Genomic DNA, 20,368 nt, shown 5'->3' with positions numbered 1-20,368 from the left:
GTGAATACCTAGTCTATAGATGTCCTTCATCACTCATCTGCATCACATGGAACGGATACTTAGACTGTGGCCTGACTACTAATTTCCCCGCAGCATTGCACCTAAACCCTAACTTGACCTCCAGCTCCCCTCTCTGTTCCCAAAATGATCACTATGAACTTAAAAGTATGAGCCACAATCGCAATGGAGACCACAGCTTGGCACCATCGTGACTGGAGTTTAAAACTATCACATCTCTTGACTTTCATCTCCGGGTCTGATGAAAAGCCAACATACCCACAATATACATATATATTTGTCTCGTGTTTTTACTAGTGTCTGTATATGCCTGTATATGTGAGGACTGGGCCTCTAAGCTGTAGTATTGCCTAGCAGGCATTGGTTGTCGGGGTTAGTTGAGAGATTACCTCAATGGGCTGGGAGTTCTGGACTATATACTTGTATATTTTGCGTTGCTGTACTTTTAGTAATATTCTATATGTGCTTGTATATGCGAGGAATCGGCTTTAAAGCCAGTGTTTCCTAGTGGACATCGGGGGCGGGTTGTCAGATGTTCTTGGTGGGCTGGGGGGTCAGGGCTATTTGCATGCATATTCTGCATCGTTGTATTTTACTGATATTCTATACGAGTTTGTTGACTTGTATGTGCGATGACTGGGCATCGAGTCATGGGGGAGGGGGAGGGACTCTTTTATTCCGTGAATGTATTCTTGTGTGTGACTGTTGGTGATGTGTTTTAGCACCTTGATTGTGTAGGAGCGCTGTCTCGTTTGGCTAGGTTCTTGAGTGTTCATGTGTGTGTGGTTGAATGACAATTAAACTTGAATTGTATTGAATACTAAACATGAAATCTTGTTTTTTTTCTGTTTGTATGTTCTACCTGCTTGAATATTTCTAGCACTTTCCACACATACATAAGATTTTGACCATTTCTAGTAATTTGCTTTCTTGTGCCTGTAATTACCCATGCAGTTGTTTGGCCATCACGGTCATGTCCTGTTCCTCCCAAAACATTCTAAAATAGTAAACCTCCTTGCCAACCTAATTAAAATCCCACTTAGATTTGTGTTCAAGTTAATGCAGTGAATATTATAACACCTCATGTTGTATTTTCTTAATTTGTGGAAAAAAATTAATTTGCAGAAATGTTCTGTAAAAGGTATAGAACATGTAAAAGAAATGAGTAAATTAAGCAAATTAAATTTGTGTGTAGGCTTGGGATCAGGAATAAAATCAGAAGATGCTGGAAATCATTATGTCAAGCTGCATCTGAAGTGAGCATCATCACAGATTTTGTCTGGTCTATAATCTTACATGGAAATATTGAATCTTTGTGCATAAGTAAAATTCTATGATTTACCCCTTCCTTTTCATTTGGCACCATGTGTTGCATTAAATATTAAGTGTGAATTAATAATTAATATAACATTGGAAGTAAAAGCGATGAATGCTGGAAGTGTTCAATAGATTGGTCAACTGTTGCAGAGAGGGAACCAGATTTAGTGTTTCAGGTTGGTGATCTTTTATCAGAACTGGGTATTTCTGATATTTATGGAGGAAGTAATCAGTTTGCATTTCAGGTCAAGACCCTTCATCTAGATCAGAACTAGGATTTCAGCCCAAAATATTTACTGTCCATTTCCCTCCATAGATGCTGCCTGACCTTGAGTTCCTCCAGCTCTTTACTGTGTTGCTCCAAATTTCCAGCACTGCAATCTACAGTATTTTGAATTTTTTTCCTGCTTTTTTAAATTTCAGAACTTATAAAAAAAAATTATGTTAGATTTCCATTGTCTACAGTATGTTCCTTTCGGGCATATTGTTGGAATCTCCATTCTCTGAAGTCACTTGAGAAATTCTTTTTCTGAATTTGCAGGAACCAATTAAACCCACTGTGCATCAATAGAAAACTGATAGTCTTTCTTTTATCTTTATATTAAATTTTAAAATATACTGAACTGTACAATTAGAAGCAATGCCATTTTTGTAACTGATTCTTTTACTGTTTTCTCAAAACATTTTTTCATTTATGGAACTTCTAACATCAGAAAGACTTAGCAGTTAGAAGTTAAATGGTTTGAGTTTCTTCTCAACATGTCCCCCCTCTGCCCAAGACAGGAACAAAGATCCAGAGTTATCTAATGAGTCCAAACAATAGCAAAAAAGGTCTACAGTGACCTTTTTCTCCAACAATGTTGATGTATTTTTGTTGTAAATGTAACATATCAATTTTCACTTATGTGGAATGTTATATTAATGTGCAGATAGAGGGGAACTAATGGGTTTCTTATTTCCTGCCGAGTTGCTGCAAAGGAACAATGGGCAGAATTATAACCATAAAGAACTGTTAAATGACACAAAGTAATTGAACTTGGGTTTCTTCAGACCGCTATCAAAACGAATGTGCTCTCACAGTTTGTACACTCTGGTTCAGTTCATGTGCTGATCAGAACTAAATATCAGTCCTGGAATTTTCATTTTATTAAATATGCAGCATTATTTATTTCAGCCCAATGTAAATGATTATGCTTACATTTCTTAATAAAGAAGCATTTGGCACTCAACTGGTGCTTTGATTTTTAATTATTTACTCTTCTGAATCTGTAAGATTTATCAAGTCCGCAGTTGCGCAGAGTTTGTGTGCATGCTGGCTGTAAAGTGCTTTACAAATTTAGTTTGTTGTTTCCAGTTGGTTAGATTTAAGGAAAAATACTTATTTGCATTTATGATGTGTGCTTTGCAGTATAAATTTACTTTCCAATGGTACTTTATAAATAGTGAAACCAATCATTAGGTGTGGGATATTTTGATTCTGTCGCACTGGAACTACACAGGAGAAGACAATAATCATTAAAAGCTCGAAAAGAGATCAAGGAAGGTATTAAGGATCAAGGATCAACTTTATTCACCATATATATTTACATGTATCAGGAATTTGCTGCAGTATTTTATTGTGATATGCAACAAAAACAGCAACCTTCAACAATTATAAAAAATCATATAAAATAATGTTAGAGGTTAAAATACAGATGTGGAATAAAATGTGTGTAAATGCATAAATACTAGCATGTATTTACAATATAAACAGCATTATAAAAAGTGGTTTAAAGTGTTTTCAGTGCAGTATAGTGACTGATCAAGGGAGTGGGGGGTAGCTAGCAAGAACCGTTGATCAGATTACTTGCTTGGTGGATGAAACTTTTAAAATGACATGAAGGTTTTGTTTTAATAGCCCAGTGGACATTTCCTTGATTAACACATTGTTAAAGGCATAATCCTACCACCTAAACACCTTGTGTTTAAAAAGTATAAAACATTCTGTCAAGAGAGTGAGATTCTCTTAGACTCTCTGTCCTGAAGGCCTGTCGAGTGAATGACGAGTTTTATATTTCCCAGTAATAGCTTCCATAAGGGTTGGTTTAATTAGTCCCAGCACTTGCTGCTCTGTGTGAAATAACCAAGTGATAAATTCGTGCTATGGGGCAATAGATGGATGTGACTGAGCGTTTGGTGTGTTTTAGTCTAAGCAAATGCTGCCCTGACTCTGCTTACCATGGCTGCTCAGCCAACCTTTAGGGACACTATGGAATATATTAAGGCTTTCTGGAAAGGGCCAGAGTTACTTGTTCTGCCCTGAAGGGGCAGCCCTTATATTATGTTCAAGTGCACAAGTGTTCCATTCTAAAATGGGAAAATCCTTTCCTTTCATGCAACTGAATGGATCTCTAAGATCAGTGGTCCCCAACCACCGGGCCGCAGAGCATACGCTACCGGGCCGCGAGGAAGCGATATGACTTGGTCAGCTGCACCTTTCCTCATTCCCTGTCACGGCCACTGATCAGCCATTACACATGTGAGGTCATGACCCGCGCGTCATCCGTATCAGGGCGGAAAGGCGATTAACTCCTTGAGCTTGCAAATGACGACGGGCTGGAAAGTATGTTTGACATAACATCTCTGTCGGCATTTTGGATCAAAGTCAAGGCTAAGTATCCTGAGATAGCCACAAAAGCACTGAAAACGTTGCTTTCATTTCCAACATTTTTCTGCTAAGCAGAGTTTTCTGCAATGAATGCAACTAAAACTAAACTGCGAAATAGACTGGACATCAGGAACCCCCTTCGAGTATCGTTGTCTCCCATCACCCCTTGATAGGACGGTGTTGTTGCAGGGAAACAAGCCCAGGGATCCCACTGATTCAGCGATATTGGTGTGTTGCAATGATTTTATATATTCATACGGGGAAAATATGTGCTGTGCGTTTAATATCCAAATGTTACTTAAAATGTTATGATGCTATTGACTTATAAGTGATCTATATAACCATATAACAATGACAGCACGGAAACAGGCCATCTCGGCCCTTCTAGTCCGTGCCGAACGCTACTCTCACCTAGTCCCGCTGACCTGCACTCAGCCCATAACCCTCCATTCCTTTCCTGTCCATATACCTATCCAATTTTTCTTTAAATGATCATATCGAACCTGCTTCTGCCACTTCTACTGGAAGTTCGTTCAACACTCCAAGCTCCCGTGATAATTGACATCATCATATCCATGCGAGGAAAATATGCACTGTGTGTTTAGTATTAAATTCGTTAGATAAACCCTTTTAGAAACAGAATTGAGGGTATTACCCACTTATTACCTATAGTTCGGTAGTGATTAACACCCACCCCCACGAACAGAATCGCCAAAAAGGATTTGCTTGGGGGGGGGGGAATCGGCAGGTCACGACGCGCATGCGCATTGGTGCCCGTGCAAGGCTTCATGGTTATTGTAGTCTTTTGGGTAAACAACGCATTTGACTGCTACTCTTGTTCGTTGGCAACCCTCCGCCCCCCCGGTCGGCCGGTCCGCAAGAATATTGTCAATATTACGCCGGTCCGCAAGAATATTGTCAATATTACACCGGTCCGCAGTGCGAAAAAGGTTGGGGACCCCTGTCTAAGATGACTTGCTGCTGCAATACCACTTTTTAACAACTGAATCGTGTGATATTTTGTCACTTCAAAATCCATTTCCCATCCATCATTGGTGCATGCAATAAATATATGGCTTCAATTGTTCATCAACTCTCATGAAAGCTTGTTCATTCATGGGACCATGAATTTATTTTCAATACGATAATGATTTCTTCCTCATCTTTATAAATCTGAAGCAATAATAGTTATTTTAAATTTGGCTTTTTTGACTTAATGTAGATTCCACTGTATTTCCTGACTGAGGTTGAATGAGGTTCCAATTAGTTCTGAAAATAACAGAATGATTTGCAAATAATTTCATTATTTGTTTACTTCTGAGCTTTGCCAGAAAATAATCTCAGTTCCCTTCTTCTTTTTGTTTGCCAACAGATGGATAGTTTAAAGGAGTATTAATTTGCATTGAAATACATTCAATATGGTATACAAATAAATTTTCACTTGATATGCTTTTAACTGACTTAATAAAAATATTGTTTTGACAAGCGTGGACACATTTTTTAGGTTGACTGCTAGATTGATAATGAATTGGGATACTGTACATGTCCAACTGCAATGGTATTGCTAAACTTTATTCCAAAACTTTATTCCAAAGGGCATGAAAGCTCTGCATGAATTATTTTTGGTGCCTCCAAGCACATCTTCATGTTTACTGTTTTAAAGTTCAAAAAAAATTTATTATCAAAGTACATCAATGTCACCACATACAACTCAGAGATTTGTTTTCTTGTGGGCATACTCTTGTAAATCCAAGAATCATAATAGGATCAGTGAAAGAATGCACCCAGCAGGATGGACAACCAGCCAATGTAAACTCTGCAAACGCAAAAGAAGAAATAAATAATAATAATAAATATTGAGAATATGAGATGAAATGAGTCCAAAGGTTGTGGGAACTGTTCAGTGTTAATTATTAATTAAAGTCAATCCTCTGTCTTTACTCAAATTGATATTTGTAATATCTCTCCTCTTGACAGTTAATTTCTAATTTAAGAATTCCACATAATTTTGTCCTTGACAGTTTATAGCTTGAGCTGTGTGTACATTTGTTGCTCCTTTTCGTGCCTTGTGCTGCATCGGGCAGCATTTTTTTTTGCTGGTTCCTTAACATTTGTCTGTTTTGTGAGTTGCTAGCTTGATGCTCTACCCAGCACAGATGGAAAATGTCCGAGGTGGCAGCCAGATTTGAACCCAAAGCATTTGCCTTGAAGTCCATTGCTGATTGCACTACACCACTGACTGGCTAAATAGCTTTAACTGGTTGAAAGGCTTTTAATTTTACTTAGCCAGTTTCATGAGTTTATTAAATCTCCTTCATTTGGGGGGGGGGCGGGGAGAGGAGATTGTATCTCACTCCACAGCCACTAAACTGCTGTCATAGATAGAATTTTTAAATATATCATTCCACTAAACTAAATCAGCTGCTCTTGAAGCTGTCATTTATGCACAAAGAATGCTGATCTAAATTTTCAATTCCATAAATAAAATACGGATTAACAGACAGGTGATTTAAGTAAAATTACAGGAATGGTGTGCTAGCAATAGACAGTGTGTAGAACAGAATCACCAGGATGTGTCTGGAATTAGAGGGCTGTAGTTATCAAGAGGGCTTGAAATGGCTGGGTTATTTTCTCACTGCAATGCAGGAGACTGAGGGATGACCTTATAAAGGTTTATATAATTATGAAGGACATAAATAGAACAGACAGAGTTTTTTTTTCCTCAGGCAGAGGAGTGTAGAGGGTACAGGTTTAAGATGAAGGACAGAAGTTTAAAGAAAATCTGAAGGGTACGTTTTTCCACACAGTGAATATCTGAGACAAGCTGGCAGATGAGGTAGTGGAGGCAGATCCAATTACAATCTTTAAAAGATATATGGACAGGTATTTGGGTGGAGCAGACATACAGAGATACGGATCTAACGTAGGCAAATGCAGAGATGGGTGTCATGGTCAGCATGGGTGAAATGAGACAAAAGGGTCCATTTCTGTGCTGATCCTTCTGTGATGCTTTAAGAATATCTCCATGGAGTCATGCAGGTGTAAGAACAGTATTTGCTCTAAAGGCTCGCGTTTAAAGTGTTTGATTACCCTTAGCAAATTATTTCATCGCTGTCATGAGAAAGTCTGTAGACACTGGAAATCCAAAGCAGCACAGAAAAAATGCTGTGAGGAACTCAGCGGGTCTGGAAACATCGATGGAAACAAATAAACAGTCAACGTTTCGGTCCTAGGCCCTTCTTCAGGACTGAATGACCAGACTGCTGCCTGACCCACGGAGTTCCTGCAGCATTTTATGTGCGTTACTTCATCACTTTTTATTTTCTATGATGATGTATGGACTTTTGACTTATGTGGTGGTTTTAGATGTGCGAGAGTCTAGCTTATTTAGTATCATCATCATCAGGTGCCATGCCCAGTTTGAGCTTTGACTGCCATGGCCCACGCACTCCTGTTTCGGGTCAAGTGGATCAATTCATTGGTGTTCATTTCCAGTTCTCTGGCTGCTGTCTCCATCATCATTTGTCTTTGCCATTCTCTTGCTTTCTTCTCTTCAATCTTTCCCATAATTATCGTGCATTCTAACTCCTCTTTCCTGATCACATGTCCAGTGAAGGTACATTGCCTTTTCATGATCTCATACATTATTTCTCTTTTTATGCTTGCTGTTCATGACATCCTCAGTAGATACTCATTTCGTCCATGATATTCTTTGCATCCTCCTCAAAAACCACATTTCTGCTGCTTCAATTCGTTTCCTTATGTTACTAGATATTGTCCAACATTCTAAGCCATATAACATAACTGGATAAATGTAACATTTCAATACTCTGTCATGCCTAGTTGAGTGTTGGTCAGTATAATCTTCGTTCTCGTAAAGGTGTCTTTTGCCATCCCTATTCTTCTTTTGATGTCCATGTTGCACCTGCCATCTGATGTCACCCAGCTTCCTGAGTAGCAAAAGTTCTGTACTTGTTTTATGTCTTCCCCATTTATTCTCAGCCTGCAGATAGGATTCTCCTTTTTAGATATCACCATACATTGTCTTTTTGTAATTGACAGATAGACCCATTTTTGCACTTTCTTCAACAACTATATCAATTAAGTTTTGTAGTTCTTCCTCCGTACTTGCAATTAGCACAGTGTCATCCGCATATCTAAAATTATTGATGTTTTCACCGCCAAATTTGATTTCCAAGATGTCTCTTATTTTTTGTAATATTGTTTCACTGTACAAATTAAACAAACCAAGGGAGAAAACACACCCTTGTCTAATGCCTCTCCTGATTTTTGTAAACTGACTCACTTCTCCATCTATTCTTACAGTGGCGGTTTGTTCCCAGTACAGATTTCTGATTAGGTGGAGGTCTTTCAAATCTAGATCTAGAGTTTCCTGTAATATTTCAAATAACTTATTCTGCCTCACTTAATCAAATGCTTTTGTGTAATCGATAAAACAAACAAATCTCTTTGCACTTGAATTGCTCTTTCTGATAGTATCCTTGACATCAATAACCGTGTTTCTTGTACCTTTGTCTTTCACAAAACCACATTGTTCTTTACCTATTTCACCTATTTAGAACATAGAACATAGAATAATACAGCACAGTACAGGGCCTTTGGCCCACAATGTTGTGCCGACCCTCAAACCCTGCCTCCCATATAAGCCCCCACCTTAAATTCCTCCATATACCTGTCTAGTAGTCTCTTAAACCTCACTAGTGTATCTGCCTCCACCACTGACACAGGCAGTGCATTCCACGCACCAACCACTCTCTGAGTGAAAAACCTTCCTCTAATATCTCCCTTGAACTTCCCACCCCTTACCTTAAAGCTATGTCCTCTTGTATTGAGCAGTGGTGCCCTGGGAAAGAGGCACTGGCTATCCACTCAATCTATTCCTCTTATTATCTTGTACACCTCTATCATGTCTCCTCTCATCCTCCTTCTCTTCAAAGAGTAAAGCCCTAGCTCCCTTAATCTCTGATCATAATGCATACTTTCTAAACCAGGCAGCATCCTGGTAAATCTCCTCTGCACCCTTCCTAATGCTTCCACATCCTTCGTATAGTGAGGCAACCAGAACTGGACACAGTACTCCAAGTGTGGCCTAACCGGAGTTTTATAGAGCTTCATCATTACATCGCGACTCCACCTGACTTCTTCCACCTGACTAGATTTTCCACCTCACTCGTCACCCATGGTTCCTTCAACCTACCATTCTTTATCTTCCTCACCAGGACAAATTTATCCCTAACATCCCGCAAGAGATCTCTAAACATCGACCACATGTCCATAGTACATTTCCCTGCAAAAACATCATCGCAATTCACACCCGCAAGTTCTAGCCTTATAGCCTCATAATTTGCCTTTCCCCAATTAAAAATTTTCTTGTCCTCTCTGATTCTATCCTTTTCCATGATAATGCTAAAGGCCAAGGAGCGGTGGTCACTGTCCCCCAGATGCTCACCCACTGAGAGATCTGTGACCTGACCCGGTTCATTACCTAGTACTAGATCTATTATGGCATTCCCCCTGGTCGGCCTGTCCACATACTGTGACAGGAGTCCATCCTGGACACACTTAACAAACTCTGTCCCATTTAAACCCTTGGAACTAATCAGGTGCCAATCAATATTAGGGAAGTTAAAATCACCCATGATAACCCTGTTATTTTTGCACCTTTCCAAAATCTGCCTCCCAATCTGCTCCTCTGTATCTCTGCTGCTACCAGGGGGCCTATAGAATACCCCCAGTAGAGTAACTGCTCCATTCCTGTTCCTGACTTCCGCCCATATTGACTCAAAAGAGGATCCTACTACATTACCCACCCTTTCTGTAGCTGTAATAGTATCCCTGACCAGTAATGCCGCCCCTCCTCCCCTTTTTCCGCCCTCTCTATCCCTTTTAAAGCACTGAAATCCAGGAATATTGAGAATCCATTCCTGCTCTGGTCCCAGCCAAGTCTCTGTAATAGCCATTACATCATAATTCCATGTATGTATCCAAGCTCTTAGTTCATCATCTTTGTTCCTGATGCTTCTTGCATTGAGGTACACACATGTCAGCCATTCTACCTTACTGTCTTTACACCGTTTATTCTGCTTCTCTTTCCTCAAAGCCTCTCTGTATGTTAGATCTGGCTTTACTCCATGCACTTCTTTCACTGCTCTATCGCTCTGGGTCCCATCTCCCTCGCAAATTAGTTTAAACCCTCCCGAACCATGCTAGCAAACCTACCTGCAAGGATATTGCTTCCCCTCGAGTTCAGGTGCAACCCATCCGATCTGTACAGGTCCCACCTTCCCCAGAAGAGATTCCAGTGATCTAAAAATCTAAAACCCTGCTCCCTGCACCAACTCCTCAGCCACGCATTCAACTGCCATCTCCTCCAATTCTTACCATCACTGTTACGTAGCACTGGCAGCAATCCTGAGAACGTCACCCTTGAGGTCCTGTTCTTCAGCCTTCTGCCTAGTTCCGGAAACTCACACTTCAGGACCTCATCCCTCTTCCTGCCTATGTCATTGGTCCCAACATGTATCACGACTTCTGGTTGCTTTCCCTCTCGTACCAGGATGTCGTGCACCAGGTCAGAGACATCCCGGACCCTGGCATCCGGGAGGCAACAAACCATGCAGGTGTCCTTCTCACGTCCACAAAATCTCCTGTCTGCTCCCCTGACTATAGAGTCTCCAATGACGACAGCTCTCCTCTTCTCCGTCCCACCCTTCTGCACCACCGAGTCAGACTCAGTGCCGGAGGCCCTGCCACCGTGGCTCACACTTGGTTGGTCGTCCCTGCCAACAGTATCCAGGACGGTAAACTTATTATTCAGGGGAGTGGCTACAGGGGTGCTCTGCACTACCTGTCTACTCACCTTCGCTTACCCCCTCTGACTGTCACCCAACGACCTGCTTCTGACAGCCTAGGTGTGACTACCTCCCTGTAGCTCTCATCTATGACTGCCTCATTCTCCCTTATGAGTCAAAGGTCATCCAGCTGCTGCTCCACATTCCTTACACGGTTTTCCAGATCGCCCAGCCGTATGCACTTCAGTTCTTTTACCTATTTAGTATATTTAATCAATTATACCATGTGCCAATCCTTTTGGGGTATAATGAAGTAAGTACTTTTGTAAGCTTATCTTATTTTAAGAGTGATAGTACTGTACCTACATTGTTTATATTGTGAAGTAACAACAATTACTTTCACTTTTGTTTCTCCAGTTACATTGAAATCTAATGGGAATGGTATCCATGAAAATTGTGTACAACCTCAACCAAGTGAGCATCTTCAAGAAGGAGAACTTCTGCTGCAAGTAAGATAGCTAAGGATTTTTTTAAAGGTGTAAGAGCAGCAGCCATAATATGAAGTTACCAATCTGTAAGTTGCTGTGGTTATCTGAATTATAACAATCTTTTTTTTAACTTTGAGGTATTTGTACACTGTCTTGCTGCTAGTAGATTTGTCAGGAGTTGCACAGTAATCTGAAATATTTTTTGTGCCTATTAGCATAATAAAAAGTGGATTATAGTTGTTTCTATATTTAAAAAAAAATGTACTTCAAATTTTTTATGATGTAGTGACACAGGACCTGGTAAGCCAGGTAACTTGCAGTCTAAAGTAAGAATTCAAAAAGGTATGAATACTCATAAGGCCAGGTAACATCTGGGGAGAAAAACGTTAACTTTCATTACCAAAGCATTATTTAAGAGTTAACTGATGACATCTGGTAAACAATAGAGGCTTAAATTTGTAAACATTGAAGATTCTGCAGATACTGGAAATCTTGGAACAAAATGCATAAAATGCTGGAGGGACTCCAGGGGAATGAACAATTAATATTTTGGGCTGAGACTCTTCATCTGGATTGAAAAGAAAGGAACAGAAACCAGAATAAGATGGTGGGGGGAGGGGAAGAAGTACAGTCGGCCCTCCTTATCCGCGAGGGATGGGTTCCGGGACCCCCCGCGGATACCAAAAAACACGGATGCTCAAGTCCCTTGTTCAACCTGTCTCAATGCGGTGGACCTCAGGACCCAGCGCAACCCCGCACCTTATTTAACCTTTCTCAGTGCGGTGGGCATTAGGACCTGGTGGAGGAGCTCTGAATCCACAGTGTTTCTGTTCATGAAAATAATCACGATCGTGATTTAAAATAAAGTGGAAATAATAAAGCGATCAGAAAGAGGTGAAACGCCATCAGTCATTGGAAAAGCATTAGGCTACAGTTGGTCAACGATCGGAACAATTTTAAAGGATAAAATGAGAAAGGCCCTGCCCGATTAAAGCAACAATTATTACTAAGCAACGCAGTGGTTTAATTATTGGGTTTTGGGGTTTTGGGTTTTTGATCCTTCACATCAACCTGACAGGGATGGACAGCGCACTCGGGAGCGATCTGTCACTGGATCGAACCTGGGAACGATCTGTCAGTGGATCGAACTCGGGAACTTCCGTTCCCAAGCCCGGCGCTGAAACATACGTTTCTTAAGTATTTTATATGCATAGAAAGGTAAAATATATACGATATACTAAGACAAACGTTTGACTAACTGACACTAAATAATACTGGATGTACCTGTTCTGACTTACTTAGTAAGAGAACTTCTGTTTTTTTTCCGATCCCAATCCAGAATAACCTACGCACATCCTCCCGTATACTTTAAATCATCTCTAGATTACTTATAATACCTAACACAATGTAAATGCTATGTAAAATAGTTGTATTACTGTATTGTTTAGGGAATAATGACAAGAAAAGAAGTCTGTACATGCTCGTACAACAAGTGCTGGGAGGGCACTTCCAGGTTTTCTCGATCCGCGGTTGGTTGAATTCGCGCATGCGGAACTCGCGGATAAGGAGGGCCGACTGTATAAGCTGGCATGTGATAGGAAAAGCCAGGTGAAGGCAGAAGTGGATGGGTAGGGTGCAGGTGTGAAGTAACAAACTGGGATGTAATAGGTGGAAGAGGTGAAGTGCTGAAGATGAAGCAGTCCGGCAGGAGAGGATAATAGACCATGGAAGAAAAGGGAGGTAGAGAGGAGCTAGAAGAAGGTGATGGGCAGGTGAAGAGAATGTGTGCAAGGGTAACTAGAATGGGGAATGGAAAAAGGGAGAAGGACGGAGGGGTAAGAAATTACTGGAAAGTTAGAGAAATGAATGTCCATGCCATCTGGTTAGAGGCTATCCAGAAGAGAAATGAGGTGTTGCTCCACCATCCTGAGTTTGGCCTCATCATGACAGTGGTCAGAATGGGAATGGGAGGCGGAATTGAAATGGGTGATCACTTGGATATCCTGTCTTTTGCAGCTGACTGACCAAAGGTATTCAATGAAGTGGTCCCCCAGTCTGTGTTGGGTCTCATCAAAGTAGAGATGGCCGCACTGAGAATATAGGACCCAATGGATAACCCTGAAGGACTCTCAGGTGAAGTGTTGACTCACCTGGAAGGACTGTTTGGAGACCCTGAATGATGACGGAAAGTGAATGGGCACCTGTAGCAAGTGTGCTGTTTGCAGGGATAAATGCCAGGAGGGAGATCAGTGGGGAGGGACGAGTGGACAAAGAGTCACATACAGAGGGTTCCTATGAAATGGGATGATGTGCTTAGTGGTAGGATTCCCTTGGAGATTGTGGAAGTTATGGAGAATGATATTTTGGGTACAGAGACTCAAGCTTAAATTTGGTTTGTTTCAATGATTTTCCATCAAATAATGCTGTCTTTTTGTTGTAAAGTTTGTAGCTTCAATATGATTGTAGGTATTTGCACGAATTTATCTTTAAACCAGAGCAGTTACAGCTGGTTGCCTTAGAGTACCTAAGGGCTTTTCCATGAAGGATGTGGTGATGAATGTACATGCCAATGTATTTTTTTTTCTCTATCAGTTGGCTGTGCTCGTGAAGAGCTAGCTTCACTTTTTCTCAGGAATTTAACTTGGCTCAAGTGTCATCAACATTTGAATTGTTACTACTATGATTCTTAAAATAAAACTCACTTTTTAATATTGATTCTCAAAGCAAATTAAGTGCTTTAAATGCCATCTGAACTGATTGAAATTTGTGGCAGGAAATGCGTTCCTTGGTGTGAAAAGTTTCAATGGGTGCTTGTTGAGCGCTTAAAACAATTTTTCGTGTGATTAAGAGATGTCAGTTCTGTTTTTTTCACTTCCAAAATATTGTATAGAAGTTCAGGTAAAAATGGGTACCCAGCAGGAATCGTGAAGTCTCTTTTCTGCTTTGCAAGATGAAATTAATTTCTCTGGTCATCTGTTGGTTGGACAGTCTGGAGAAGCCTGACCACACCGACTGAACACTAGCAGCTACTCTTAGCAGTGAGATATTTTGCATTTGGTATTGTGATATTTCTTGGACATAGCTTTACTCAAATTCAGTAGAATGTTTGCAAATAGCATTTTTGGCACATTTTGTTTTATTTTGTAATATTTGAGTGCCATGGCAACATTGAGAGATGTGATATTACAGAATATTTGCAATGGGGTATAAGGGGAAATTGTCATTTATATATACTGAATGTGCTTTCATTATCTAAATACAAGATATACACCCTATCCTCGTTATATGCGTCTTCAACCTATGCAGATTCACAGTTATGAGAGGAACATATTTCTACCAACGTCTCATTATATGCGTCCAAAATTCACAGTTATGCGAGGAGCACTGCCTTCCCGCCAATATGTCAGGTGTGCACGCCTCACAATTTCACTCCTGTCACTCTCGCATTGGTTTTGGCAAGGTGTGGATGCGCGATCTTAAACTTTTGTTGGTTTTACCTACGGTGCAGTGATTTTGTACTTGAAATATTTAACTATGCCTCCTAAGCGTCCGATGTCATGTCTTGGGCCGTCAGCCGAGCGGCAGAGAACCGCTTTAACACTTGGAAAAAAAGTTGGAAATTGTAAACAGTGCGGCATCAGCTGAAGGTAACACAGCTCTGGGACGCTACTGATGGGAACAGAATCTTGCCTTTAAAGTTCTTTTGTTGCTTGACAATGCGCCAGCCCATCCTAAACATTTGGACAGCATTCATCCTAACATAACAGAGTGTTTCCTGCCGCCTAACACAACATCACTGATTCAACCACTTGACCAAGGGGTAATCCACATTCAAGGCATACATTTTTTTTACGGCGAACTATCTCTCAGATGCTGCAAGCAACGGACGATTTTGAAAATCCCGGGAGCTTACCAACGGTGAGGGAATGGCGGAAGTCGGAACACTTGGCACAAATGGCGATGGACATGGACCCAAGTTTAGAACGGAGTAGGCATTTCAGTCGTTCACTGTCGTCAACCCTTCTTCCCTACAAGCAAATTTATGCTGGAAAAACAAAATGCTGCCAAGCAAACAACTCCCACCACATTATTCAAGTTGCTGTAATCTTCTGCTGCCAGCAGTTCTAAGAGTTCTGTGAGTCTTCCTTCACCCCTTGCGGTGCTTGATATGATCCTGACAACCACAACCATCCACCTTATCCGTGTAAAGCTGCCCGACACCACAACAACCACTCATCTCCCGGAGTCAACACACCTGCCACTGTTGGTGAGTACTGTACACCAGTGGATGTTAACTTACTATGATTTATTACATTGAATATTACCTTAAATTAATTAAATATAATACAAAAGTTGTCTTGTAGTACTGCTTTTGTGTCGTATTGGTATGTAAATGTGAATAAATTACAGATAAAACATATTTAGGAAGCCCTCTGGAACGCATCCCTATTTTCTCCATTTAAATAATTATTCACATTATGCGATTTCACATTATGCATCAACTTCGAGGAACATATTCCTCGCATATAACGAGGATAGGTTGTAATGATTCATGCTGCTAGGCTAAGAAAAATAAAATAGGAGGAACAGTGGGCATTAATTATTCAGTGCATTTTCTGTTAAATTAAGCACTGAAATCTGCATGCACCTTTTTTTACATTGTCAAGGATGTTTTCACTCAGTAGCGTGGAATCCAACGGATTTCATTCTAATTACATTAAAAGTTGTTTTTATGCTTTAGAAGCGTATACTGACACAACAGGTGATACGTTTTGATACATAGCAAGCTATGCTCCAAATACAGCTTCTGAAACAAAGTAAAATTGCTTCTTGAATAGCAGAAGGATGTACTCCAGTTCTAAAGTCATTACGCAGCCTGTTGCATTACTCATACAGTAGTCTGTTAATGCTGCTGTGTGATTCTCAGACATGCACAGGCAAGTGCTGACTCCTATTTCCCTGATCCGCACCTTCCTACAATGGCACTGTTTACACTGAGATCTTGTTTAGTAATAAACTGTAGTTCAAAGCTGTAAATTCTAATATGTTTGGCCAGGATGTTAGAGCCTTATATACCTTAAACTATGTGTTTGTATATATGTATGTATGTGATAAATTAGTTTCATTTCTAATTGTCTACTGTGGCTCAGTTATAGCGCTCATACATCTGAGGCAGAAGACTCCAGATGCAAACTCTTAATCCAAATATTTGTATGCATAGTTCTCAGTGGATTCTTTGGGGAATACGTGGGGAATGATGCACTCCTGCCAGTTTCATCTTTCAGATTAAAAAGAGGCCCTTTCACATTTTCAGACCACACAGGAGATGCTGCAAATGCTGGGAATCTCGAGCCCACCATATTGACCTGCCCTCACCTCTTTTTGGTTTTCCACCTCCTTCCCTTCCCTTCCTTTCCTTTTCCATTGTCCTCTCCTATAAGTTTCCATCTCTTTCAGTTCTTTATCTATCACCTACCAGCTTTTCACATCATTACCCCTCCCCCACCCACCAACCCACCTTCCCCCTCACCTGATTTCACCTTTGACCTGCCAAGTTGATGGTACTCCTGCTCCCTACACCTTTTCCTTCTGGCTTCTGCCCCCTTCCTTTCCAGTCCTGGTGAAAAGTCTCACCTTGAAAAGTTGACTGTTTGTTTCCCTCCACAGATGCTCTCAGACCTGTTGAGTTACTCCAGCATTTTGCGTGAACAGTGGTATCAAGCTTTAGTTTCGATAGTTGTTTAATAGCAGACATAGTGGCTGAAGACTCATTTCTGTGCTATGTAAACTCATACGCTCTAACAAATTATGACACCAGTCTGGAAAAATAAAGCAGAGGAGTTGTTGACGTCATATTAAATGCTTGTCTTGCACCAACATAAATCAAGTAGATTATCAGATTATTATGAATTTGTAATTTAGAGATGCTGACTGCAAATAGATTGGCTGTAGAATTTACTGGATTTGTTGTAAAGTACTTCTAATGCCATGCAAGATTTTCTTCTTTTAATTGCATCATAACTTAAATGCCACATTCTTTAACATTTTATCAATTGTGATGTTTGCAAAATTGGTATGCTTAAAGGATTACTGCTAACAATTGTTTGATGAACTTGTGCCTGATATAATCTTGGCCAATTTGCACAGAGGAATGTGAGGATAACATTGGGCAGAATTTCCTGTCAGTGACAAGCCATCTGTGGGAAAAATTCCAAACTTTTGTGGATTCTCCAGCATTTATCTTCCCACAAAATGCTGGCCCAACTTTCTTGACAACAGGGTGTTAGTCATCTAAGTACCATTAAAATGGATATCCGATCTAGTCTCAACCATGAAAAAACTAGGAGGGCCCGTTAACCCACACAATCTGGCCAAGTTGACTTATTTCTGTATTAAACTTCAATTCATGATCATTCCAAAACTATATCTGAAAAATCAGACAACTAAAGAATTTAAAATGTCTTAAAATTAGAAAAGAATAAACATTTAAAACCAATAATTTTAAAGTGGTTTATCTAAATTACTTATGTTACCACCCTAATACATGTTTTCTCCTTTAAAAGCTATTGCTCCGCACTTCTAAAATGAATAGGGTGGCTGCTTCAGAGGCAGGTTGAACCAATTCCGATTGCCAATGAATGAAAGCCAGAGAATTTGTTACTTTCCCATTCTCTTGAAAATCTTGCATGTAGTATTCGTTATATTTTACAACTTCAAAACATTTAACTATTTCAAAGGAAGATGCAGGATTCTGAAATGTGGGTGTAACTTCGCGTTTACTTTAAGCGAGGTGCGCATGTATCACGTGGTAGCGTGATGACATTTGCGATTCACATGTTTTGCTTATAACCTGTAATTATTTAAACAAATAAGAGCGCTTAATCAAACAATATATACAAGACTATTCAAATATTATTGAAATATTAAAAATGCATACTCCTCCCTGTGTAGCTACTCGATAGAGAATGCATCTCAGTGATATACACAGTATATTATGTAATACAACTATTATATACAGATATCCACAGCATTGTAAAATTTAAATTGTCCCATTCATGCTAAAAGATTTAATCACTGTGGAGGAATGCTTACTCTTGTGGGATAACATATCACCTGACAAGGGGGGTGGGGGTCACTCTACTTGGCAGGTGAAATTTGTGGCTATGAAAGCAATCTCAGGTTCTAGGGCCTCCTACATGGTGATTCTAGGAGTTGATTCTGAGACTGCAGGATGTGGTTCTGACTGCTTTGGACACCTTTCTTCTCCTTCCTTTTTCTACTTCTAGTTTGTGCACTTGGGACGATGCATTTAGTTTACTGGCATATTCTCCTATTAATCCTTCTATTGCTCCCTTTACAACTAATCTCTTCTCTTGGTTTCCACATTCTCAAAATCATTTGATGATTCCTCTGTTTTTGTATCTCCATTGACTCCTTTCTTTTTGGCCTACCAGTCATCCAACTGGGCTTTGGTTTTGCACCTACTTTACAAGCAGCATTTTTGTTTCCTGCTTCAAGTTCATGTAATAACCTTAAAGAATGGATATCAGAAGCTTTCTCGGATATGTTGCCTACAAAACAGTTGTATTTGGACCACTGCTTTCGTCACTTCCACAATTCCTCTGAGCAGCATAGTCTTTCCCTGGTCCAATATGGTCTCCAACCAGAGGCATGGAGTTTGGTACCAGCACTTGTTTGTCCTCTGTCAGGCTGTGGTTCATGGTGTTTGGCATGGCGACAGTTGAGGCATCATCCAGTACCTTTGTTAATTTGCTTTCATACAGCTTCATTGCAGAAGGTGTGGCTTGCAAATTGTAGACTAGTCTCCAATCAGTTGTAGTTGTCTCAGCCAATTATGATTCCAGAATGCTGGTCCTTCTGTGTTTACCACATACAAGCTCAATGTGGCTTATTGTTTGTTGTATTTCACTGTTATAAATGTCATTCCCACAGGAGTTATATAGTTGAATAACTGTAGGCTTCAGTTTGCTAGCTTTGAAATTCCACTCAGACTCATTTTGTGAAATGTCTGAAACAGCTGAACCAGTATAGAGTTCCATTGTAATTAATTTGTCATTCACTTCTGATGTAAGCTATATTTCTTGTCTATTGTTAGTTTACACACGGGAAATTATAGACCGGTTAGCCTGACGTCAGTGGTGGGAAAGATGCTGGAGTCAATTATAAAAGATGAAATTACGACACATCTGGATAGTAGTAACAGGATTGGTCCGAGTCAGTATGGATTACGAAGGGGAAATCGTGCTTGACTAATCTTCTGGAATTTTTTGAGGATGTAACTATGAAAATGGACAAGGGTGAGCCAGTGGATGTAGTGTACCTTGACTTTCAGAAAGCCTTTGATAAAGTCCCACATAGGAGATTAGTGGGCAAAATTAGGGCACATGGTATTGGGGGCAGAGTACTGAATGGACTGAAAATTAGCTGGCTGACAGAAAACGAAGAGTAGCGATTAACGGGTCCCTTTTGGAATGGCAGGTGGTGACCAGTGGGGTACCGCAGGGTTCAGTGCTGGGACCACAGCTGTTTACAATATATATTAATGATTTAGATGAGGGAATTAAAAGTAACATTAGCAAATTTGCCGATGACACAAAGCTGGGAGGCAGTGTGAAATGTGAGGAGGATGTTATCAGAATGTAGGGTGACTTGGACAGGCTGGGTAAGTGGGCAGATGCATGGCAGATGCAGTTTAATGTGGATAAATGTGAGGTTATCCACTTTGGTGGTAAGAACGGGAAGGCAGATTATTATCTAAATGGAGTCAAGTTAGGAAATGGGGAAGCACAACGAGATCTAGGTGTTCTTGTACATCAGTCACTGAAAGCAAGCATGCAAGTACAGCAGGCAGTGAAAAAAGCTAATGGCATGCTGGCCTTCATAACAAGGGGAATTGAGTATAAGAGCAAAGAGGTCCTTCTGCAGCTGTACAGGGCCCTGGTGAGACCACACCTGGAGTACTGTGCACAGTTTTGGTCTCCAAATTTGAGGAAGGACATTCTTGCTATTGAGGGAGTGCAGCGTAGGTTCACAAGGTTAATTCCCAGGATGGCGGGACTGTCATA

At 40.4% G+C, this 20,368-nt stretch overlaps 1 protein-coding gene across 1 annotated transcript in view; it reads left to right on the top strand.

The window, feature by feature from the left end:
* The window catches only part of LOC134344263 (aryl hydrocarbon receptor-like), a 211,695-nt gene that overhangs the window by 94,404 nt on the left and 96,923 nt on the right, over positions 1 to 20,368 (top strand). Inside the window, exon 3 of the mRNA XM_063043763.1 lies at positions 11,212 to 11,303. Coding sequence (XP_062899833.1) covers positions 11,212 to 11,303 — 92 coding nt within the window. The remainder of the gene's footprint in view (positions 1 to 11,211; positions 11,304 to 20,368) is intronic.

The sequence above is a fragment of the Mobula hypostoma genome, chromosome 3, assembly GCF_963921235.1.
Source record: "Mobula hypostoma chromosome 3, sMobHyp1.1, whole genome shotgun sequence".
NCBI lineage: Eukaryota > Metazoa > Chordata > Chondrichthyes > Myliobatiformes > Myliobatidae > Mobula > Mobula hypostoma.
The sequence above is the reverse complement of the archived record's forward strand: the minus strand, read 5'-3'. Positions and strand labels throughout refer to the sequence as shown.